This window comes from Hoplias malabaricus, chromosome 12, assembly GCF_029633855.1.
Source record: "Hoplias malabaricus isolate fHopMal1 chromosome 12, fHopMal1.hap1, whole genome shotgun sequence".
Lineage (NCBI taxonomy): Eukaryota > Metazoa > Chordata > Actinopteri > Characiformes > Erythrinidae > Hoplias > Hoplias malabaricus.
Window position 1 is genome coordinate 15,283,026 of NC_089811.1, and position 26,131 is coordinate 15,309,156.

The 26,131-nt window shown below is 35.9% G+C and overlaps 2 protein-coding genes across 7 annotated transcripts in view; both read left to right on the forward strand.

Annotated features, from left to right (window-relative positions):
- Window positions 1-898: 898 nt before the first annotated feature.
- LOC136710584 (claudin-14-like) lies at window positions 899-9,205 on the forward strand. 6 transcript variants are annotated; one of them, XR_010804645.1, is made up of 2 exons: window positions 899-1,735; window positions 1,958-2,045. XR_010804645.1 is itself a non-coding variant. In XM_066686232.1 (2 exons), the coding sequence occupies exon 2, from the start codon at window positions 6,954-6,956 to the stop codon at window positions 7,632-7,634; it is 681 nt and encodes a 226-aa protein (XP_066542329.1). In that variant the 5' UTR covers window positions 903-1,735; window positions 6,785-6,953; the 3' UTR covers window positions 7,635-9,205. The 6 variants fall into 6 exon arrangements, 4 of the variants coding, with proteins under 4 accessions (XP_066542329.1, XP_066542328.1, XP_066542327.1 ...); XM_066686232.1 differs by lacking the exon at window positions 1,958-2,045 and adding an exon at window positions 6,785-9,205 and having other exon boundaries at window positions 903-1,735; XM_066686231.1 differs by lacking the exons at window positions 899-1,735; window positions 1,958-2,045 and adding exons at window positions 3,285-3,402; window positions 6,785-9,205.
- A 6,378-nt stretch (window positions 9,206-15,583) lies between these two features.
- Window positions 15,584-26,131, forward strand: part of LOC136664221 (high-affinity choline transporter 1) — a 67,085-nt gene continuing 56,537 nt past the window's right edge. The window contains exons 1-2 of the mRNA XM_066641322.1: window positions 15,584-15,767; window positions 19,115-19,228. Of these exons, the coding sequence (XP_066497419.1) occupies window positions 15,584-15,767; window positions 19,115-19,228 (298 nt within the window). The remainder of the gene's footprint in view (window positions 15,768-19,114; window positions 19,229-26,131) is intronic.

Genomic DNA, 26,131 nt, shown 5'->3' on the forward strand with positions numbered 1-26,131 from the left:
AACACTACCTGCTGCACCACCATGCTGCCCAAAATGTTAACATAAACCACAGTATTTCCTTAGGACTAGATGTACATAACATATAGAAATTCTGGATTATAATTGGTCGTGATTTTAATTATAATTTTGCTATGATAATTTCAGAGAGGATTTTACTTCCCAGAACACCCCTACTTATGAAAATTATGATACACCCCTGAGGTAGGCTCTGGACATAAATAAACATTACCACAGGAAGACATTTGAAATACTCATGAGCATTAGCACAGAATTCAAACTACTCATTGAAGTAATCACCTCTATTCCTGGCTATAGGTGCTGGCTTAAATAAGGTCTTATTCTTGTGAATTGTAAATATTCCAGCTATGCCATATCCCCATCTTCCAAATCTGACATAACCAAGATTTACCCCATTTATTAAAACACTCCAAATATGTGACATGAACACTATGATAAAAGTGAAACCAGCATAAAGCGTGCAATTTCAAACAAATATTTACAGTGTTTTTCTAGGCAGTTGTAATGCTGGATATATGAAAGTGCATAGATTATTTTATTTAGTAAAATGATGCAAGGAAACGGACTATGAAACTGATACAAAGGAGTATACTGTAAGTATAGTACGAAACAAAGCAAAACAACTACAAAAAAATTTGGAACAAAATCAAACATATATTGACGAAACACACAAGGGCTAAAGAACAAAGCTTAAATACCCAGACAAACAGGGATATCTTCAATCACTTAATAAGATGCAGGGATAAATGGTGAGAGATTAGTCTCAAAATAGTGGTGGTTTGTTCGCCTGCTGGCCACAACTGTGGATGAGGCTGCAATTGTATTTGGATCAGGTGAAATGAGAAAGGAAAGTCTAAAAATCCAAAAATGTAAATTTAAACAAATGTATTTATTTTCGCATAAAATTATGGTATATCTGTTAAAACCAAAAACATGTTTTTATGAATGTAACTGTATTTGTACTGTACTGTATTTTTGTTTAATTTGTGGATTAGCATTTATGCGTTTGTAAAGTATTTTGAGACTAATCTCTCTCCATATGGATGTGACTAGAAAGCACATAATTAAACAAACAAAATCATGAGCAAAGTCAAAGTGTCAAAGTGTGACATCATTTGTTTAGAAATGCACTGTAAAAATTTCCAGTAAATTACTGTGAATATGAGTGGTTTCATGCTTTTGTTTGCTAACAAAATTATTCCAAATGTATATGTTGTTTTAAAATGATGTTTATATTTTTTAAAAATGTGAAGGACACATAAGATATAACAAAGTAATTAAAAGAAAAACATTTGGGGGAGACTGTACTATATTAAGACATTTGCAATACAGACAATTTTATTATATTATATATTAACCAGACATCCATTGTAAGCATATGCCTCTAATGGCTAGACTATGTCAAAACCAGAAGCCTGGAATAAGCCAGCAGTACAGAAATGTTTGCTGCTTGTCAGTGAAAATAAAGGTGCATTGATAAGCCTGTGTTTCCAGGGCCTTTTTTTGAGCCATTGTGGTGTTGATGTATTTCATGTGCCTGACAGCTCAGGAAATGCCTGTGAGTGATGTACTAACAAGCATCTGACAATACAATAACCTGTTCATCCGAAATGCCAGAAAGAAATCATTCAGCACTGACCACAGCTGGAGAAGGGACCATATTGTGAACAGGACACAGTTCTTACTCCACCCTTGTTGACCAAAATCTGCACAATAGGTAAGAGGCTGTGATTCATATATTTTCACACAGACTATTTGGTCCACATGTTGTTCCCATATTTTATCTCATTTAAGTGCTAACATGGTTTAAGTCATTGAAGAAATATTCAGTTGCCGAGGAATTTGAGGAAGCATTAGAGCTATTTCTAATCTACATTTTGCACAATGCCTTTAACACAAGGCTTTCTCTTTTTCCACTCTTGTGCTGCCCTCCTCCCAGCTGGACACAATAGGATATTTGTTTCCTGACTCTCATTCTAACGCTTAAAGTCGTTCACAGTGTGAAGATTTAACATAAATGTCCAAAGCAAACTCCAGCTTCAACATGGCAAAACAACTTGCAAAGGCACGTAACATCCTTATTGTCTGGGTAATAAACCTATGTCTAAGAGCCCAATTTATCATCTGCTGCAGTGGACAGTTTTTCAAAAAATATCAGACAAATTAAATGCAAAGTAGTTGGATAAAACCTGAAAAGTAGGTCCTGGATCTTGATTTTGTATTTCACACTAACTTTTATTTAGGATTCATATCTATAATCAGCAAAAAATCAGATACTACAATAAATAATACAATAATCCCACTTACAGAAACTGCTCTGGATACACTTTGTACAGAAATTACTTGAAAATAAAACTGTGCCCCTGAAGTTCATTAAGTTTTTCTTAATATTTTTTACACTGAAAATGACTGAACCAGATATTTCAGAATTGATGTTGGATTTTCTATTTTTAATTCCCCTCTCTGTACATCAGCTGAACATTTGAAGTTTGTTTATTTAAAAGCAGTCTATAATTGCCAGACCTCCTGGGCAGAGTCCGCTTCATTTAACCACTTGAAAGGGAAGTGAGCATTTCAAAATACTTATAGGCATTAAGGATTTTTCATCAATTGCTTGAATTATAGATTAAAATAATTTAAAACTATATCACCCCCTACAATCCCTCTGGATCCCATTCATATACATTTTATTAAAGACACCAAATAATTAAAAAAAAACAAAACATTTTTTTACACTTTACATTTTTTAGAATAAATCAGTATTTTAAGTGTGTTTAAAATTTGATTTAGGAAGCACAGGATTGTTATTATTTTATGCAATGTGTAAATATTTTGTCTATCCATTTCTGATATACAACTCAGGAATAGAAATGACTATTATATCTTGATAAATATAATCACTATATTTGCTTATAATTTTTAGTGACCAAGTTGCATCCAATCCTGAATACATGTTGGGTTTATTTACAAAAACCAAATTAAAATCTATCAGATCAAAATAAATTTTCTCATCTGTTACAAACAAAGCTGATTTTACCAGACCACTTTCAGCTGAAACATTTTTTTTTCACACAAACATGACAGATATTTCAGTACGGGAAATCATTCATGTGAGTCCAAAATATATATCCTTCTTATTTAAAGTAATGCATTAATAATTTAATAAAAAATGTATATAGATAATTACACAGCACATTAGCGGTTGCTAAGGTGTTGCTAGGTAATTGCCAAGTTGCTGCTTTAATTGTTGTTTACTCAGTGGTTCCAGGTGTGTTCCAAGTAGTTGAAAATGGGAGTGAAATTGAGCAACGAGTGATGGAGTTCATTAATTCTGGTGGCTTTTGAGCTAATGACACTATGGGTTAGGCACGTGTGAAAATGAACGTGAGTGAATGAAACAAATGAGGGATGGAAAATGATCTTGAAATTTATTTTCTTGATTTGCGTGGCGAAATCCCGACAGAAAAAGTAAAAGTAATAAATAAGTAAATGGCTGGAATAATATCCCAGTAAACAAGGAACGTCCCTGGACGTTCAAAATAGGTATAATAGTAGTCTGTCCGTCAAGGACATATTTTAAAGGTCAATGGACGTCCAAATTCCATCTTAATAAGTTAGTTAACTGGTGACCAATCGATAACGTCAATGGACGTCCAAAATACGTCTAATAGTCGTCTTTTCAATGTCTGTGTTTGGACGTCTTTTCAACTTTCATTTTCAACCTTAAGAGAACGTTGATTAGACGGCTGTCATTACGTTATTTCAACGTTGAATCAACGGCTAAATGTTTACTGGGATGGTTTAAATCATAATTACTTAAAACCTGCATTTTGTTTATATCTGTACACAGTGAGTGGGAATGCCATTGAAAAAACGTTTTTTTGGTTGGATTCTGGTCGTGACGTCACATAACCCGAAGACACTCACTTTTCTTTTCAACATTAAGAATTTATGCGAGATTTTGGTTGTGTATATGACGTCGACATAACGTTCAAATGCGACTTGAATTTGTAGACTTTTTAAATTAAAATTTTGGTTGGGGTTGCAACTGTTATTTTGCTTGAAGGATCCAGTTCTTATCTACAGCATTTCCATTAGCATATTTCTAAACATTTCAAGCCTTTGCTATCACTATTTTATTCAATGTTTGCCATTCGTATTAAACTCCTCAAGTGCCCCACTTAAAAACTAGGCGACAGATCTCCTGCTCTGTAAATCATACATGGCCACAGCTGCGGTGGGAAATGATTTGGAGATCAGCGTCTAACAGCCGTTCAAATAAAAACAAAGGAGAGTTCTAAACCGTTCAATTTACTTCAGAGGCTGGTTAGGGAGGCAGTGCTCGGAGACTTCGTTTAGTTTCTCCGGTAAGAACAAAATGTATAATATATAATAAACTTACAATATTATATAACGGCTGGTGAGTAAAATACTGCAATTATGTTTTCAAGGGAACTCGTGGTTTACCCCGGAGAGACTCGGTGGAGGAGGAAGGCATAGGAGGAATATTCTGTGTAACGTTATGTGTGTGTAAAGGAGTGAGAAATAAAGAGCGTTTATTTATTTAGTACGTTATAAACAGATCAACCATAACATTAAAACCACTAATAAGCAAATCTGATTCGCATCATGATGTAGCGATAACTGTGCGATAAAGTTATTTGAAATATATTTGTAAAAGTTTTCATGTAATAAATACAGTAATATTCTGATTTAATTTCACACTGTGTATATTTGTGTATTGGTGCTGCACTTTCACATATTTGCTATGATAGTGACTACGTATCACCTATGTATTTTTAAACTTATTTTTTTTAGATCTTATATATTTGACATTCTTTATGTTTTCATGTGATCTTCTAAATACAGACTTCTGGTGTGAAACATTAAATACATAGTACAAATTATGACCAGAGTATGGATTTAAATAAACATGTTATTAAAATTAAATAAATAAGACGTCAAAAATGACTTGTTAAACAACTACCTTTCGGACATAAGACTTCAGGAAAAATATGTCCAAAAAAACTTCAAAATTCAATTATATTTCGACCGTCACCTGATGTCAGGGAACGATGACTCTTTTCCAACTGACCTGTGCCCACAGGGAACCTATAGGTGCAGAAAGGGTTAAATCACGTTCTCTACTCAAGTCCTACCTCCGCGTAACACATAAGGCCAGTGTGATTGGCTGTGCCTTTTCCTGCTGTCACGTGAGTCTCTAGTTTGGTTGTTAGCAGCGCGCCAAAACTGGAAGGAAACTTTCCAGTCATAAGCGAGTATTACTGTGCAAGACTCCGGTGCATTGGGTGACACACGGGTGTCAAAAGCGAGTGAAGATGGCAGCAAAAAAGAAGGTGGACATACGGAGCTGTTTTTCAAAGAAACATGTAATTCACTTAAAGTCTAGTTTGCTAATGAAATGAGTCCATCATAATAACAGCAGGCTAAAATCGTCTGTAGCTATGAATAACATGGTTTGAAAATTAACTGCACAACAAACTGCCAAATGTCCGTTCTCTTACATTATTTTATCACTGAGCAAAGGAAATGAAAAAAAAAGAAACAAGCAATGTTTCTTTTTTTCAATGATTCATAGGTCCCCATATGTTAAGAGCAAATCTACGTCATTGGTACAATATTTAATATTCACTAGAGTGGTAATGTTGAAATAAATACACTTCTGAAATATTCCCCTCCTCCTTTATCTGCTGGGGGACCGTCACAACGTTGACAGATTTGATGTCCAATAAATAAATATTCACTGCACCCACTTTGTGAGCTATGACTACCTGGAGCCCCACTCTGTCAATTAAATTTTTTTTTAATTTTACACATTACTTTATTTCAATATTTCCCCCACAAGGTGGCGTTATTAGCACAGAAAAAACTCATAATGTACAATGTCATAAAGTCCAATGACACCTCTTGTTTTTATTGTACGGTATATATTTTATTCTTTTTCAAAGCATTACTGTTGATGTCCAGAATGCAATACCGAACTATTGCAACAAGATAACAGTACCTTATGCTTTACTCTGGTGTGCTCCAATGTTTTTTACATGAAATGCACAATGTATTATTTTTTACTATTGTTGTTATTCTGAACTTTGGAGTTTTTCACCAATACATGTAGTATATATGGTTTGTAAATAAGACCCCAAGTAAATTATACAAAAATTCATTCTGTGAGAACAAATCTCAGACGCATACTCTAGTGCTTTGACCAGTCAACACATGATTTATTGTCTCAGCATTTATTGAGCATATCTTCACTGTCCAAAGAAAAACAGTTATCTCCAAAATAGTAACTTTACAAGAGAAGAAAACACCTTCTTAATTTTCTGTGGAAGTTAATGTAAAAAAGATTTTATTTAAATTAATTTTGAAGCATTTCTATTGGTCCATTCATCATGAAATGTTCACGCAATGTGAAGGATAGCTGCTGTGTTCAAATGATGTAGTAAACTAAAAACCCACATAAATAGAGATACATGTTTTCCTTTGGAAAATGATGATATGCAATATAGGAAATTAAATAGTTCAGTGATGACAGGGATGAAATACTGGGGAGATATATAGTATGGGGCAATATAAATCTACTGTATCTAATCTCACCGCGACCCTGAAATGGACAAGCGGAAAAGATAAAGATGATGATGATGTATCAAATCTCTTGCAGGTTTCGTTTTTGCACTAATGTTACATAAAAAAGAAAAGAAAAACATTTAAAGTATGTTTTGTCTTTTTTCTCTTTGCTTCATAGGGTTTGTGCTGATATAACAAGAAAGCTGTTCATACTCACAAGAGGATGCAAACAAATCAAGCATGTCTCATTAGTCATGCTAATGATGAGCACTCCTGACTAAAAAGGAACTGTAAAGGGGATTCTATTTCAAACTGGACAATTTTAGTATTGCTCCATAAACATTTACATGGCAGAATCTAGCATGACTACTCAACTCTTGGCATATTTCTTAGCTCTTCTGGGGTTGATAGGGACACTGGTTGCCATGGCACTGCCTCATTGGCACCATACAGCCTACTTCACTTCCAACCTCATCACAGCCATGTCCTACATGAAGGGTCTATGGATGGAGTGTGTTACCCTTACAACTGGCATCTACCAATGTGAGGTCCATCGGTCAATGCTTTCTTTGCCCCAAGATTTGCAGGTGGCACGAGCATTTATGGTGCTCTCCGCAGCCACCTCTACCATGGCTTCCATTATCTCTGCTCCCGGGATGAAGTGCACTAAATTCTTCCACCAATCCCCGGCCAAGCATGTTCTTGCTGTGATTGGAGGAGCATGTTTTATAATGTCTGGCCTTTTGTGTCTAATCACCATGTCCTGGACCACAACTGTTATAATAAACAACACCTATGACCCCTTCTCCACCAATGGCATGAAGTATGAAGCTGGCCTCTGTGTGTACATTGGCTTTGCCTCTGCCATCTTTAGCATTTTTGGTGGTGTGGTACTGTGTGTAACTTGTTGTGACATGAAAAATTATCCTCCCCAAAAGTCACTAGCCCTGAATGCCCCAGGTCATCAAGCTCACACTTCCCATAGAACAGACCATGATTCTGGGAATATTAGCAGAGATGATGTCTGAAGGAGTTGTCAGAGAAGATGGACAGAGGCTATGAAATGGAGAATAAACCAAGGCACTCTTGTCCGCTTTTTGCTTTTGCTTGTTTATTGCAGAAATGTTAATACCAACACAGATAAGACCAACAGCTCCTTAAGAAATGTAGATGAAAACACAATAGAATAGTAGGTGTATCTAATTTTTTTAATGCTTCCTCCTTGTTTCTTGTATTTGCCTGCTTTACTCATGTTTATGTAAGAATGCAGGAAAGGATGCCTTCTCAATTCCCATGGAGCCATCTCCCCATCTTCCCATGGAGTGTCTCACATTTATGCCCACAGACTTACTGAGATTTTACTCTAAATAGAACTGGTCATCGTTTTCCTGCCTCACTGTACTTTTTTAACACAGCTCTCAACATACTCAAAACACTGTTTTATAGACTACTGTATACTCATTTTATCTCAATAATTCTATGGTTATACAGATCTAGCCTGATTTGCTCTTGTGTCAAGCAGGGGAGGATGGGGCCCTGTTTTGAGTCTTCATTCTTCTCAAGGTTTCTTCAGTTTTTGAGTTTTCCCTTGATACTGTTGCTTCAGTAAGCTTACTTGGGATTTAGATATGGAATTCTGTAAAGCTCCTTATAAAAACACAGTTGTCATTTCCTCAATTCCTCAGAGCTATTTATTTAAATGATGGGTCCTTAAAAGTGGTGGTTAATTAAAAGTATATTGAGGTTAATGTCTGGTTGACAAGCCAAAGAGCAGTCAAGGAGACATTTAATGTTTTAAAACCAGATTTTCACAGCATTAAATGTTTTGGATGTATAATATATTATCATTAACGTTTCAATGTTTACTTGAGTGATTAATAAGAAAAATGTATAGAATTATATAGTATAATGTGTATATATATAGTAGTAAATATAAGTATTGTAATTAGTTAGTCGTAACATGCTGTTGCAATGGGGTATTTATATATGAAGCCATTAATTACTAGTCATCTATCATTATAAAGAAAAGACAGGGAATACAAGCAATCATCTCATTAACAGAACGCAATATGAGTTTAAATAATTGCCTCTAAGAAAAAAAAATGCAGGCTATGTAACCTGTAAGTATACAAACCCAGTTTCCAAAAATAGTTGGGGCACTGGACAAAATAGACATTGAAACATAATGCAGTGATGTGCAAAACATTACACATAGATGTCTGAATGGCAACAGTTTTGCCAAAACCTGTGTATATCATTCAGCATTAACAGTGTCCTCATATATGAAAGTCACCCATGCCATATACAGCAATACACACCAATACATCACAGATGCTGGCTATTGAAGGGTGTGCTTATAACAAGCTGAATGGTCCCTCTCTTTTCTTTAGTCCAGAGTACGTAGCTTCCATGATTTCCAAAAAGAATTTACAATTTTGATTGATTACACTTCCACTTTGCTTCACTCCATCTGAAATCCTCCTGGAGGAGGGCTGTGTGGCATCAGCCCTGGTCCCTTCATGTCATTGGGGTTTTAAGTGTGGAGCTGTGGGGAACAGCTTACATGATGCATTCCCCCACTTCGTTAAGAGACTGTTCAGTAGAGGATAACACTAGAGTGTTCTGTTTGTCTTTTAATAAAGAGCTTTTAGATATAAATCTCCAGGTTTTCCTTGCCTTCTTTCAACAAACTGCCACAATATTTTATATTTTCAATACTCTCAATGAGTAGTTTAAAAGCAATCAATCATTTTCTCCACTGATTTTTCTTCATATTATGAAACAATTACACTGACACCCAGTGGGCTGGATGTTTCTGAGATTCTGAATTGAATCTTTTTATCCATGGCAAGCCCCGGTTCTGTGTAGTGTACACTGGCGATTTGAGTTTTCAATTCCTCACCACATGAGAGTGCTGAACAAAAAACAACAAATAAACCAACAACAAATCGATCACTTTCATGACATATTTTTGAAATGACTGATAACAAAAGTGTTTTTAATGGCCATTTCCTTCCTGTAGCTGCACATTTCTTTATAGATCAGAATTACATTATCCCTCAAAAAATGGAATGTAACATTTGACAAATTAAAAGCTCAATAAAATTTTTTGCTAGGTTTTTTTTTTTTATCTCTCATTTGATCAGTCTCTCAACGGACAGGGTTTGGAAAAGAATGGTTTGTAAACTTGCATATTTATATATTTTTTATTTTCATAATAGGTATGTAGCGGAGTCAGTTATAATGAATTATTATTAAATTAAAATATACTTTTTTAAAGGACCAATCTTTAATTCTGACAGCAAGCGTTTAAATTGTGTATTACACTTTCCATTCAAAACACTGAAGAGAGTTCTGTGCACCCTCCCCCTCCCCCCAAGACTAGAAGCTCGTGTTGCCAGATTGAGGAAAACCGAACCAGTGAGGGTAGAGAACTAAACTTACACAACCAAGCACAAAACGAGCTACAAAAATGTGATTGTATCACATGTGGTTGCATCTGTGATTTGTTTAACTAGATACTCATGTATCAGACAAGTTAGGTGGATCTCCAGGCACTGGCAGTTCAGCTTTTTCCCAGGGAGCCAGAGCTGATCCTCAGGGGTTACACTGGTTTTTGTCTCTCACTTTTAAAAAGTAAATACCCTACCACTGGCGGCATCGAGGTCTTCAATTTTCATTTGTAAATTTATAATAAACCTAAAAAAAGTACAAACTTAAAATAAAACTACAAAGCTACAAATTTGTTTTAAAATGGTTGTGATTTTATAGTTCTGATACATCATACAAATTAAAACTACAGGGTGGGCCATTTATATGGATACATCTTAATAAAATGGGAATGGTTGATGTTTAACTTCCTGTTTGTGGCACATTAGTATATGGGAGGGAGGAAACTTTTCAAGATGGGTAGTGACCATGGTGGCTATTTTGAAGTCGGACATTTTGGATCCAACTTTTGTTTTTTCAATGGGAAGAGGGTCATGTGACACATCAAACTTTTCACAGTTTTCACAGAATTTCACAGTAAAAACAATGGTGTGCTTGGTTTTAGCATTTCTCCTGCGGTGTTGCTATCAGTGTGTGAAGAGTGGGAGAAGAGGGTTGCATTGACAATCCAACACAATGGGCAGCACTTGGAACACATTTTATATGTGGTCAGAAACTTGTAAATAACTCATGAAAGAATAAAGTTTGATGTGTCACATGACCCTCTTCCCATTGAAAAAACAAAAGTTGGATCCAAAATAGCCGACTTCAAAATGGCCACCATGGTCACCACCCATCTTGATATACTAATGTGCCACAAACAGGAAGTTAATATCACCAACCATTCCCATTTTATTAAGGTGTTTCAATATAAATGACCCACCATGTATAGTATTATACCATGTACAGAACCGATCAGTATACAACTCATTGCAGTGCAACAATCTTTTTACAAATAAGTCAATATGACGATGGATTTGCATCTCTAATTACTCCAGTGGGAATCATTATTCTTTCTGGCACAGCATGGAGAATATTTGCAGTTTTAAGACCAAAATGTAGTTACTGTATTTTGGACTAATTTGTTAAGAAAACATGGCAAAAAAAAAAAAAAAAAACGATAATATATATCAAGGCATCAACTGATGTCATACAAAGGCTCAAGCCTCAAGTCTGTGTTTTATTTAGCTAAAATAAATACCATTAAAAATGGGTCGTTAAATATCAGTGTCTCTCCTGATTTGCGCTTGCTCCACAGACACGGTTAAAGGTGTAAATACATCTTTATTTTACAGAAACAGTGTCTTACGGGTTCTTAAGGATCCTGTGAGAGAGGTGTCTGATTCAGCGCGCTCGCCTCTCTCCCTCTCTCCTCTCCTGGCTTGCACTCCCATCTATATGGTTCTTTACCTTTCCAAATATAGTATTATGGAATTTGGTCTACATTTGCACTTTCAAGGGACTGAGGGAGAGGAAAATGTATAGTCTCCTATCCTCACTGACAGCTTATCCTAAACATTACCCTCTTTGGAGCACATACACAGAGCCTACGTCTAAACATACACAACAGTGAACATCTCTTAGTGCTGCACTTAAGGTCTTAGGTTTAAATATACATCATGGGTAATAAAGGTTTTGAAAGAAATAAAAATGTGAATAGGTCAATATAATATATTAGGTGTTTTAATAGGCTACAGGTGAAAACACCGCGGCCGGGGGCAGGTGTTATCAGCGGCTCTCTGCACTAGTAGCAGTAGGCGGCACTGTGATAAATCTTGTTTTAGGGCTGTAATTATTCGAAGAACTGCCACGTTTACCATCAGCCAGAGGTGGGTGATACCGGGAATTTTGGTATCGATTCGATTCCAAGTAAATACAGGGCCAGTACAGGGCGGGGGGAGGGGAGGGGTGTGCTGCTCTCCGCTGTGTCACAGAAAGACAGAGAGTAGGCTTTCATGAATCCGCATGCGCAGCAGTCACTGCGTGCGGGAGAGAAAAAAAAGCTTGAGTATCGATCTTTTTACACAAGTATTGCTCAATATCAATATCAGCGTTGGTATCGATATTATAAATATTTGGATCGATTCGCCCACCTCTACCATCAGCGGAATGTTTTCTTCTATATTGACGTCACATGTACAGAATTCTCGCTTAATTTTTCTCTATTTTTGCCTCTGGATTTAGTCCTTCTGGGCTTTGTAGTATTTCTTTGCTAGGTCTCGGCTTGTTTTTCTCGTTTTTGCTTTGACCTTGTTATAATCAAATCCATTGCTCGCGTCTGTCTCTAGTCTTTGCTTACATCCAATAAGCAACCGAAACTGGGCTTTCTTTGTACAGACTTCTCAAAAAACTGGGGAATCGCGTTCCTTCCCTGGAAAAAAAGCGAGAAATGCTGTCCCGCCTTTCCCTTACAGATTTAATGAACTACAGTACATGCGTAGCACGTTGTATTTTTCTACAACACAAATTAATTTCATTGGGGCATTATTATGAAAACGAGAAATAATATATAATTTACACATAAAATTTTAGGTTTTCAGTTATGAATAAATTCCTTAATGACGTAGTACATTTTTTAGGTCATTTGGCGTACCACCTCTTGCTGCTTCACGTACCAGTAGTGGTACGCATACCATGGTTTGAGAACCACTAATATACAGTATATTATAAAAATTATTTGTGATGTGCAACGTAATTACTGTTAATATAGACATTAGACACTTGTCTACTCATACATTTATAGTACAATGATCTAGGAGTCTGTCAGATGCTGAACAAATTACTGTGTAAATAGGTTGGTTATATGCAAAAGGAATTTGAGCATGTCCATTGATTTAAAAAACAAAAAAACAAAATAAATCAAAACCCTTAATAAACTCTTCTAAGATGGGTATATGGCTTCTGTTATTAGGGATGGGCATGTGTAACGTTACCATGTATGGACATCTTAAATCATTCAATGTATAGGGTAAAATGATTTGTAAAATGAGTCAATATAGAGTGAAACTAGCTCTTTCTGTAGGACATTTTATCTGCCATAAAATGTACTTCCTTGATAAATTAAGTGCACATGGACCACAGAGTATCAATGCAGATACTTGAACGTTGTGATTAATTAATAATCCTTACCAGTGGCTATGATAGATTAACTAGTGAAGTCCAGCATACTTTAGCTGAAGCTCAGTATTTACCTGTTAAGGAGAAAAGTAGCCAAATCTGCATCAGTCTTCAAGTTCTTCTTGTCTCTACACTACCTCCATCTTCCAAAGGCATTGCAAATATTTAGTTTATCTCCACCTTTTGTCGTTAAGCATTTTAGGTAGTTTAGAATCTAAGGCAATCTCAGCTGAAGCAGTTTGTTTGCCCATTTCCATGGAAGCAGCACGCAGTTTGTCATGGATTGCGTTTTGTGCCTGACAACCCAAAAGTGGTCAGCTTTACTCTAATTGGACAGAGGGCGGGATCACAGGCAGGAGCTCCGCTCTGGACTGGGCACTTCTCAAAGAGAAAATATTGCTTCAGCAATGCTATGAGAGGCACCAGTGTTTTAGCTTTGACAGTTTTCTTAATCAATGATAACATACCCTGGACATTTTATGACTAAGTACAGTAAGTATCTTAAAGATTGCTCCTTTAAAGTTGGCCAATGGTTAAAATATAAAAGTTTATAATAGAATTGAACCCTAGTCTGCTGCATGGAAAGCAGTGATGTTCACATCTTCAGTATATCTTTTCGATTGTAGATTTTCAACATACATTTCTTAAATAAAAATTAAGATCAACATAGGGTGGCAACAAAAGTACAAGCTAGACTTAGTGTGAACAAAATTCATTCATTCATTCATTCATCCATTGATCTTAACCACTTAAGATTTCTCCTGTTTAGGGTGAAATTCTGTATAGTGTTTAACAAAAATTATTTCAATGAGGACAGTACCCACTCAGGTTGTATCTATTCTCAGACAAATGTCCAATGATTTTGGAGCAAAAACTAATGTAACTAACTCACTAAGGCTCAATAATTCTGTTTTAAAGATGGCAATATTGAATCACATCAGACATACATTTTTTATAGCTTATGTTATCAGTAATATCCTTTTAGCATGATATACCTGAGGACATGTAATCTAATAATGCAGGGTCGGACAATCTTCTGGATGTGTTAGACCAAACAACAACAAGTAAACACTATACTGTGACATCAGCAATGACTGATGAGTCAGGCAAGATAGGGTCTCTACCAAAACAAAAAACAAACAAACAAACAAACAAAATGCTTAGGCTTGAACATGCTTGGATATGCTGGCACAAAATAACCTAAAAAGGAATGAGCAAATTCTCCTTTGCAATCTATTGTCTATTGTTAATTTTCAGTCTGGTACCCTTATAGAAAAAGGATTTTTGAAAATCTAAATATATGCCTGAAGGTATGTTAGTAAACAGTTGTGATTTGTGATCTTATTTGAGACTTCTAGGCAGTTTCTAACTCTAACATATACATAAAATAACATTAACATATATGGTATGCAACTTTTAGAAGAATTAATATTAGCAGACAGTAATACAACAATATTATTTGCATTAGTTATTTCTCATTTAAACCTGTGGAAAAATGATTTGGACCGTGATTAATGTAAAAATTTCCATACCACAAGTAGTAGATATTTGATTAAGTGATGAAAAAAAATGCAAACACGTACATGTCTATTAAGAATGTATATACACAGCAAATTCACCAATGTTAAATCAACACCATTGGTGTAAAAATGTAAACTTGTCAACACTCTTAGTTTTAACTGAACACGAATAGTGTTGATTTATTGATCGTGTGTCTAGCATATTGGCAAAAACAGCTCGAAAGCTGTAAGGGTTAAAAAGCCAGTGACGTCTCTTTTTTTCTGGGGAAATCAATCATAAACGCACCGCTATTCCGGCAAGCCCCGCCTATATCAAGACTTGTGGTGAACAACACAATGCTCTCTGGTTGTCGGCGAATTGGAGCGCCTTACGAAGGCTGCCAACTTTTCAAGTCTTACCGTCTCTGTCAAGGTTCGAGGTGCGATTTCTAAACGGTAAACCATTCCAGTGCTTTTATTATTTGTTGTTAATGTACCTTTCTATACCCACCCCAAATGTGTAGTCAAGTTATTTAAAATATGATATATATTTTGAAACATTATTTCTTGATTTGCATTTAACATATTTTCTTAATATTGTTCTAGAAATGTTGAGCCGACATATACAGCAACATCTCTCTCTCTCTCTCTCTCTCTCTCTCTCTATATATATATATATATATATATATATATATATATATATATATATATATACACTTTTCTATTTATTTTCATTGATGTATTTGACTGTATCTGCAGTTTTTTTTCGCCTTCTTTTGAAACATTATGAGGTGAACTGACATTCCATTGTCGACAGCGTCCAGTCGCTGAAAATCTCCAGCTGCCCACACTGAGCTTAGCGCGCGCAAAAGATGGCTTTACACTTTGAAGGACTGCTGGCCATTGTCCTGTTTTACGTGCTCATCCTTTTCGTTGGGATATGGGCCGCATGGAAGAACAAGAACTCGGGAGTAGAAGGAGGTGCGGCTCAAAGTGAGTCGATCATGGTGGGGGGACGGGATATTGGACTGTTTGTTGGAGGATTTACCATGACCGGTGAGTTGGTCGTTTTTCCTATTCATAAGCAGTACTTAAACGTTTTTCAGCCTAATTTCTGTCTCATATGAATAAGATACAAATAGTGCTTGCTTAGAATATAACTGAAAATCATATTTAATTACGCTATGAATACGTTACGGTGTTATTTCATAAGGATACAAGCCTAGCTCGAGAACATTATGAAAAAGACTTGTTTCCCCAATCATTTTTATATTGAAACTATTTTTATATATTCCAAAACAGAAATAATAACAAACGATTATACTCGGATCAGCCACAACATTAAAACCACTGACAGGTTCACTGAATGAAATTGCTTATCTTTTTTTTTTTTTTTTAACATTGAGACCGGTGTGAGCGGTGGGTTCCTGAAGTTGTGTTGGAAGGTGGAAAAATGGACAAGTATATGACTTTCTCAAATTGTGAAGGCTAGACAATCGAGTCAGAGCAGATCTCCTGGGATGTTATTAATATGCAGTGATTAGTACCTGTCAAAATGGTCCTTAAAGTAAAACCAACTAGCAATCACCATCAGATTCTTGAGTGCCTAAGGAAAAGGTGCCCTAATCGAATGAATTAGGTTTCTTCCTGCATGTGGACAGGATTTTTTTAAAATAAAGGCATCCTTCTACACTGAACGAAAAGTTCAGTTCAGGAATGCTTTGAGGAACATGACAGTGTACTGTGTTGGTTTGGCATATAGGGTCATAGTCCAATTGAGCATCTTTGGGATGTACTGGAAAACTAGTCTGCTGCATGGAGACCCCACCACAGGACATTTGGAGTCCATGGTCTATCATTTTATGGTTATGTTTGGCACAAGGGGGACCAAAAATATTAGGCAGTAAGTTTTAATGTTATGGCTGATTATGACAAATGTTTTATTTGATTTATGACAATTCAACTTATATTTATTTAATTTATTTATTTGTCCTACCCCCCACCCCCACAAACCAACTTGCTGAATATTGGGTCATAGTCCCAAGTGAGTGTTGACAGTTGTCATCAAAGGCATATATGTATGTCCAATAGTCTGATGAGTGAGTATTAGCAATGGAAAGATAACAGAGCTGTTGACTAAGTGTAATATTTCAGATGTAACATATGTGTTTTGTAGAACCCTGTCACATCTTGGTCAAATCTTTGAGAAGCATATATGGTGGTTTAGAACCCTATATAATTCTACAATTCCCTTTCCACATTCTCAAGAAAAAATGTGTGCTTCAACAGTTTTAAACAATGTGACCTAATGCTTAGTAATTTTTATTGACCCATTATGAGTAGCTCATTCTAAAAGCTAATTATGATGTTTCAGAATGTTAATTGCATCCTTTGATGCTTTTTGGAGGAGAGGAGATCTGTATGCTGTACTTGTATTAGAACATTTTGAATGGTTTATTTTTAGGGCAGTTAAAACAAACATTAACTAGCAAAGAAGAATGGGTTGGATATTGATATAATTACAGAAGAGTTTAATGTAATATAAATGATATAGATTTTCCTGTAGATATAATAATTGCAGGGGTATTTATTTATTAAATTAATTGTTGTAACAATGTACACACCTTGTTTTTCTACACAAGTGCATATTGCAGTTAAAGCTGTAATTTACAGCATTTATTTTATAAAAAATGTTATATTATACAAAGGAAACTAGAGACAATTATTTATGTTACAATTTATTTTACAGTGTATTTATTACAAACTATGGATAAATGAAATTAAAATCCATTAATTATGAATACAAACTAATTTCAGTAAAACATTAAATTATAAATTGAATATACAAGGTATAAAAGTAACATCCATCAAAGGCTTGCAAGTGAAGATGGGTCACATGCAATCACTTAATACAGCTACAAAAAAGCAAGAAATTAGATAACAATCTACAGTAGATAATACTGTGAAAAAATTTAGTAATGTAATTAAAATAAAAAAAAATTAAAATGTAAGGGAAGGCTGGAAACTTCTGCTGAATGTGGAACTTCAAGTCCTTAGACAGTATTTTATGAGAAATAGGAATTCCATGTTTATTCATTATGACAATACCAGGATACATATTCTACAACAGTGAGGTTTTATAGACACTGAGTATTTCTGCAATCTTGATCTGTCTCCTATGGCACATCTTGAAGAGAAGGATCAGACAATGCTGAATTGGGATAAAATTAACAAAAATTCCATTTGCTATTTGGTATTCGAACTATTTATATCCTTAGATCAAAAACGAAGAAGCGTAAATAAAGGAAAGGTGATGTCAAACAGTGGTAACTATGCAGTTGTCCCAATGGGTGTGAGTGATTTGCAGGCATTCAATTATAAATTTGTTTATATTTACAAATTCATTCAAGGTGGTCTGTGAAAACACTAGAAGATTTTTCTTGAACTATTACCAATATATATATAATTGTAATAATAAATATAATAACTGTTCAAAAGAATGAACCAAGCATAGATTCCTGTTCTTGTTGCATTTTACATAATTTAACAACTTTTCCAGAAATGGTGTTTGAGGTTTACACAAAAAACCTGTAGTGCCATCATATTATATGAATATATTATCATTAGCACTAATCCTGTATCCTATTAGGTACTTATCAAATCATGTTGAATTTTCATAATGCATTTAATTGTTTTTTAATCCCAAGCTGGTCATGGCTTTGTTTTTGCACTTCCGTTTATTTTGTATTTTACTTGAGAATTTGGCATTACTCATGTATCTAGTGGTGCCTCAGTACAATAGTTTTTGAATTCTAATCCTTTCTACTGGTAAGAATTTATTCTGAGAACAAGATGACAAAGCAGTTTTATTAGTCTCACTGGTTAAGAACTTCTGCTAAAAGCTTTAAATGTATACTATTATGTAATGGAATTAACACATTGATTATTATTCAGTGTTAGTTTTGTAAAATTCTTAAAATGACGTATTCCTCCTTGTAAGTACAATATTCATGTATGCTGAGAAATGTAGATTATGACATTACTAAGATTTTTATTATGATAACAATAAAATATATTTCCTTGTCGAGCTAAATGTACTAGTTTCATAAAGACCCCAATATGGAAGCTGCCATGAATAAAGGATATTTAGGAAAGAATCTCTAATATATTTATGCCACAAGATGTGAATGTAATGGGCTAATAAAGTTAAGAAAAATCTATCTAAATTTTCCTTTAAATAACTCTGGCTAACTGCATGTTTAATTGCAAAGAGAGCATAACTGAGTACAGTATACAGTAGGTATTCATCAAGTATTATATTTTTGTCATGAATTATTTTATCATTTTGCCATGACATTGAAGAAAAATAAGGAGCTAATGTATGGAATCATGACCCATTATAGCCACCTGGGTTGGAGGTGGATATATCAATGGAACAGCAGAATATGTGTATTTGCCCAGCTATGGTCTGGCTTGGGCTCAAGCACCATTTGGCTACGCTCTCAGCTTGGTTGTAGGTAAGAGTCTACTTTCAAAAATACAAAATGTTTCTAGTAAAGGTTTGCTTAAATGACTCTACCATCAGTGTGTGTCACAGTGGTGTAAAAGGTAGTGTTGCTGTCCAACAGTTTGAGGGTCCTGGGGTTGTGGGTTTGAGCCCTGCCTCAGATCACTGTGAGGAGTTGGTGTGTTCTCTCTGTGTCTGCATGGGTTTTTAATCTTATAACTGAAGTTATGTAATAAGACAATTTTGGGAGTAGGACCATGCCCAAACTCCTCCCCTCAGCCCTATATATACCCTACAAACTCACCTAATTTCCACATTGGACAAACTTGCTGCATTTGGCTCATGGGACAGATCTCATCTTGACAGCTTCACAATGTGAGCTGGCTCCTCTGCTATGGGTTCATTTCTGCTGATCTGCCATATATTTAGAGCCTCGTTTGGTCATCTTCAAACCCACCAAGCCTCCAATTCCCCCTTTCTTTGTGTTTAATATATTTGTTGAAAATTTTACATTATAAAAGCTTTTTACAAAGATAAGTATTCAATAAATGCCCATGAGAGATAAGGAAAAAAAAAAAAATATATATATATATATATATATATATATATATATATATATATATATATATATATATATATATATGTTATATCAAAAAATACAATTAAAAAAACATGACAAAAACAAACAAAAAGGCCCTACTCCCTAATAATGAACAAACCCAGTCCTCGCTGTCATGAAATACTATTCAAAGGGTGTAGAACAGTATATACTGTTGGATAAAACCAGATCAATCAGTATAGCTAGAAAAGAAAAGAATAGAAAAAAACCCTATTACTGAACCTGTGTTGAGGGTTGATTAAAGAAAAGAAGGAAGGAATTCCAAGTCTGATAAAATCTCCTTTCTGAGCCTTTTATTACACATCTGATTTTCTCCCGTTTTAAAGTAGCTAACACATCCCTTATCCAGTGTGATACTGTGGGTGAGGCAGCATCCTTCCACCCCAGAAGGATCATATGGCGTGCCAGCAAAGTTGAAAAGGCGATCATCTTGTGTCCCCCAACAGGTACAGGAACAACCCCCCAGGAACAACCCCAAAAAGGAGCGTAATTTGGATTTAGGTTCAATTCAGTGGCAAGAACAGCAGAAAGGGCTTCACAAACACCTCCCCAAAATTCTTGTATTTTAGGACAGACCCAGAACATGTGAATTAGAGTGGCTTCCTCAGATTTACATCTAGCACAGGTTGGGTCTACTTCTGGATACATCTTAACCAGTTTAGATTTATGAAGATGCATCCAGTGAACAACTTTAAATTGAATAAGGGAGTGTCTTGCACACATGGAAGAGGAGTGGATTCTTTTTAATATTTTATCCCAAACTGTCTCACTAATTGTGGTTTGCAAGTCTTGTTCCCAAGTTAATTTTACTGCGGGGGTGGGAGGAAGATGCAAATGGAAAAGTCTCAAAATGGCAGAAATCGCTCTTTTCTTAGTTGGGTTAAATTATATCAGTTCATCAATTATATTATTGTCTGGTTTATCTGGGAACCCTGGAATGGAACGTGAGACATAATGCCTAACTTGTAGGTACCTAAAAAATGTGAAGTGAGAAAATTAGAAGACAACTGTGCGAAAGAGGCAAACTTATCTTCAACAAAAAGATCTACTTCAGTACTTAAGTACTTCAGGCCTTTTTTGAACCAGATGTTAAAAGTGGCGTCTTGCATCGACGGGGAAAAAAAATACACATTTGATGCTTTTGAATTAGAAAGGTTCATATTTCGAAGGCCAAAATATTTCCTAAATTGTGAATAGATTCTAATAGAGTTGTTAACTACTGTGTTAATGATTATCCGATTTATGGAAAAAAGGTAGAGATGCTCTTATTACTGAAGATAAAAATAGAGGGTTACAGGACAGCTTCTCCATCTCAACCCATATGAGGCCTCTTTTATCAAAGCAGTAATATGCCCAAAATGACAGACCCCAAAGAATAGTTGCCCAATATTAATATCTATGATTTGGAAGGGCCAATTCACCAATTTGTTTGGATTTCTGTAGATGATTTTTTCGTAGGTGTGGCCTTTTCTCATTCCAAATATATGTTAATATAATAGAGAGAGGGAGAGGAGACCATTTAATCAAATCTTGTTTGATTCTAAGTAGTAGTTTGTCAAAGTTATTTCTTTTGAGATCTGCAAAATCCTTAGTTACAGAAACACCTAGGTAAACAAAGCTATGCTCAGCAATCTTAAAAGGCACCCTAATATTTGTTTATTGGTATATAAGTTTATTGGCAAGAGCTCACTCTTATGTAAGTTTAATTTATATCCTGAAATTTTCCCAAATTTAGTGAGAAGGTCTAAAATAAAATAAATAAATTCTATACAGCCTCTGTTAATACCATGGATAGAAATACTAGATCTTATAGCTATAGCCAAGGGCTATCGTTAATACAAAAAGAAGAGGACTCAAAGTTTGTCAAATTTGATTTAGAATAAAAGTGATTTGTTAGGACCATGGCTGAAGGGTTGGTATATATTAACCTAATCCATTAAATAAATGTTGCACCGAATCTATTTCACCGAATGTCTCGAAAAGGTAATTCCATTCTACTCTATCGAATGCCTTCTCTGCATCAATGGAGAGAATGCATTCCGAGTCAGCCTGACTTGTGGTGTATATAATGTTAAACAGACACCGTATATTAAAAAAGGAGCGTCTATCTTTAACGAAACTTGTTTGGTCTGGAGAAACATTGTCTGGTAAGGCATTCTCTAATTGTCTGGCCAGTACCTTAGCTAATATTTTGTAGTCACAGTTTAACAGAGATATTGGTCGATAGGATGTGCAGTTCAGGTGGTCCTTATCTTTTTTTGGTAACAATGTTATACAAGCCTCGTTCATAGTGGCAGGAAGAGACCCTCTTGCTAGAGAGTCAGAGTACACGGTCGCTAGCACAGGAGTAAGTTGTGCAGAGAATGTGGCATAGAACTCATATATACAATTCTCAGGATGGAGCCTGTGCACTCTTAACATCTATGGCCGCAATCTGACCCTCCAAATCCAATTGTTTGGCTACACTATTCTTTTTCTTTTTGGCCACAAAAGATATTGTCTGGCCCCTTAGATATGCCTTGAGCACCTCCCAAACAGTTGAAATAGCGTCAGGAGTCACATTGATATCCAGGAACAGGGAAATTTGACCTGACAAAAATATTTTAAAGTTTTCATCAGATAATAAAAGAGAGTTAAACCTCCAGTGTCTCCTAGGTATATATATTAAGTTTAAGCACCAGCGGAGCATGGTCGGATATTACTATGGCTTGATTTTCACATGATTGAGCATCCACAATTAGTTTATCATCAATAAAAAAATAATCAATCCTACTGTAACTGTGATGGGCATGAGAAAAAAAAGAAAATTGTCTATCAAGTGGGTGTAAGAAACGCCAAATATCTGAAATGCCATATTCATCAAGAAAAGCTTGTAGACAGGAAGCTGATTTGGATGTGGCATTGCCTGGTCTCACTGATGATCGATCCAACCCAGGGTCCAGACACAGATTAAAATCCCCTCCCATAATAAGCTGATATGTGTTTAAACAAGGGAATAATGGGAAAAGAATTGGGGGTCGTCAACATTTGGAGCATACATATTAACTAACATGACATAACTATAACATGACGACCATTGGGGTCTAATATCGAAGAGGCTGGTGTGAAGGGTAAATTTATTTTGTATAGCAACCCCCCTGGCTTTGCTCTGAAAGGTTGAATGGAAGAGCTGCCCCACCCACCCGCATTTCAGATGCGAATATTCTGGATTTTTAAGATGGGTTTCCTGGAGAAATGCGATTCCTATTTGCAAGTTTTTAAGATGTGTGAAAACTTTCTTTCTTTTCACAGGGTGGTTCAAACCTTTAACATTCTAAGTAACAAACCCAAAATGATTTGTCATATTTAGGACATAAGCAAAGTTAGGGACCAATACAGTCGGTTATAGACATAAAACAAATTACCAAATAGTTTACTCTGGTCGATCTGGAACAAGGAACTAAAAGAGTTGCTATTACTGACAGCAGGAACCCAAAACCCTTCCCAAAACCCCAAGGCGAAACTAGCTGCGAGAACAAACAGCACACCTTCCCTATCTACCTGCATCGCCTCCCTACAAAATCTTATCTAAATAACATCTCCACCTGCTCCTTAAAAAAAATGGCAAAATCCCCGCTGATGGACAGGACAGGTAAGGCACACACAAACTGAATATATTGTTGTCCAATTAACACCCGTGGTTTTAATACACTTGACCAGGGGAAGACCAGAACAGATAAATTAAGTAAATACTGTCATTAGCTTAGTCAGTATAACTTAAGAGACATTTGGACATGGTCTTACTCATGTAGGTATATTAATCAAGAAGATTTATTAAAGTCCTCAATAAACTTCTCAGCTTCAGCCACAGAGCCAAATGCAGTTCGGGTCCCGTCAGTCTGTGATGCGAAGTCTTGCTGGGTACAGGAGGGAGGGTTTCAGTTCCATCTTGTATAAAGATGACATTACAGACATATATTCCTTCTGTTTGCTCACCATTTCAGTGGGGTAGTCTTCATAAATCCTGAACGAGATGTTTTGGTATTTCAGGTCCCCCCTCTTCCTGGCCTCCCAAACTACGAGCCCCTTATTTTGAAAACGATGAAAACAGAGTATGACAGGCCGCGGCCTAGATCCAGGGCCCGGCTTGGGCGCCAGGCAGCGATGTGCATGATCTAGCTCCGGTGCCGTGGGAAAAGTGTCATGACCAAACACGTCCCGTAGGAGCTTTGCAAAAAAAAGACTGGGTTGTGGGCCTTCCCTACCTTCAGGTATTCCTACCAGCCGGATGTTACTCCTTCTGCCTCTCCCCTCCAGCTCAGTTAGCCTAGCCTTAAGCTTCTCGTTGTCAGCTTGTAAACTCGCATGGCTGGTTTTCACCTTCGCCAAACGCTGATGAAGAGATTCTGCGTTTTCCTCCAGGGAAGTCAAACGCAGATCGTGGTTGACGACAGTCTCTTGGATTACATCCAGTTTGTCGTTAACCTCTTTAAACGATGTTTTCAGCTCGGAGATTAGCGCAGACCTATGCTCAGCTAATGAGGCTATAAGGTCAGCTTTGCTAATGATGGCTTCAGACTCAACAGACTCAAGTTACATCTGCACAGTTTTTCTGTGTAACATTAACTTTAGAATAAAACAGGCCAACTGCCAGGATCATTAAACCGGAACAGGGGAGAGATTGAATTATAGCTATTACAGACACGAGCATATATCGGTCCACTGGCATAAAAAGGCTGGAACACCACTGCTGTAGACCACTGCTGGTCCATCATCGGACCACTCAGATTACTGTCCTGTACAGGATATAGCTCATTTTTAATAATTAATTTTTTTAACCGATTTTAAATTCACAGAGACTTTCATTCTGGAAAACAAACTTTTAAACAAATATTACCAACAACTGTGAGAGATATAATAATGAGTATAAGCCTGATATAAAATGATTAAATGCTAAAAATGTTGACACTAAAACTTAAAATTATTTACTAATCTTATTTATAAAGAATAACAAAAGAACCTAATGAAGGAAAACAATGTAAATTAGACTGTGAATGGAAAAGTGCTAAAATGTGGCATTTTGTCTAAAATTCTGTTTAATTACCAGTGGTCCGCCCAGTAAACACTGTGCAAAACACTAGTGGACCTCTAACTATGCCCTCAGGGGGCCAAAAGTGGTCCGGTGGATTTTGGTAGAGTTGTTATATTAATATGGTGTTTTATTGAGTTTTGGTAACATAAATAATATAAATGTTGTTTCACTTTCCTGACTAACCAAAACTCAGTATACTCCATTAAATGTTAAAAAGCAAAAATCATTATTTATTTGTATTGGACGCCATTTTCTCATTTATTTGCTTTCTCCCGCCCACTCGGACAAGATGAATTTTACCTGAGAAGGCTGCTTCAGTTTGCTCCAGACACACCTTATTGTGGATAAGGCACAAAAATCTACCAGGGTGAGGGTGGGATTTTCATGACCCAAATAGGTGGTTTATTTTAATGGTATGTTTAGGTTTGCCCATTTTTCTGTTGTGTTGATGGTCTGTGTTTGGTGGATATAGGCAGAATTAGCCAGCTAGCTTTCCTTAACTCTGAAAGAGACAGTGTTACAACTGCTAAGAACACTTTTATGACCCTCAGGTGCTTTTGTAATTTATTTATTCGCTTTGAGACTTAAGGCGCAACAACTTAGACGGAGAGGGAGAGAAGTTAAGTTTCTATAACTGTACATGAATGTTCTCATGTTCTTGCATCATTGTTTAATTGTCTCACACTCAATTGACAGAAATGAAGCCTTATAACTTTGACATTTATACAGTATACATAAAATACTTATTTTTTTACTGTTTGAAGTGTGAAAGATGTGAGATGTGATCACAGTACGGAATAAAAGTAATCATACTGCTAAATATCTGTTGATGGTGACATGTAAGTTCATGTTATATAAAAATGCTTTTTACTACGTCTGTCAAAGTAACTCACTGTACTAAAAACACTTTGTTGGATCAATGTAATTTTACCAGAAGTCGAAACAACTCAAAAAGACGCAACTTTTGTACGCAAATTTTTGTAAAAAAAAATTTTTTAATTTTTTTGTTGTTGACCCAATGCTTTATTTTTTAGGGTGCACTTAAAAAGTAAACTCATCAAATAAGTAAACTCATATAGGGTCACCCTAGGACTGCCTCGTGTTTGGGGAATGCGAAACTGCCATTCTCATGGCTGCTACCCCACTGCTCCACCTGCTACAAGTTCTGCAGCGCAATTCTGGCTTCTCTGCCTCCGTCACCGGCTCAGCCTTGAACCTTCCAT

What these genes read in the sequence shown, in the direction of transcription:
- LOC136710584 (XM_066686232.1), top strand. Translation starts at nt 6,954, where the DNA reads ATGGCAGAATCTAGCATGACTACTCAACTCTTGGCATATTTCTTAGCT.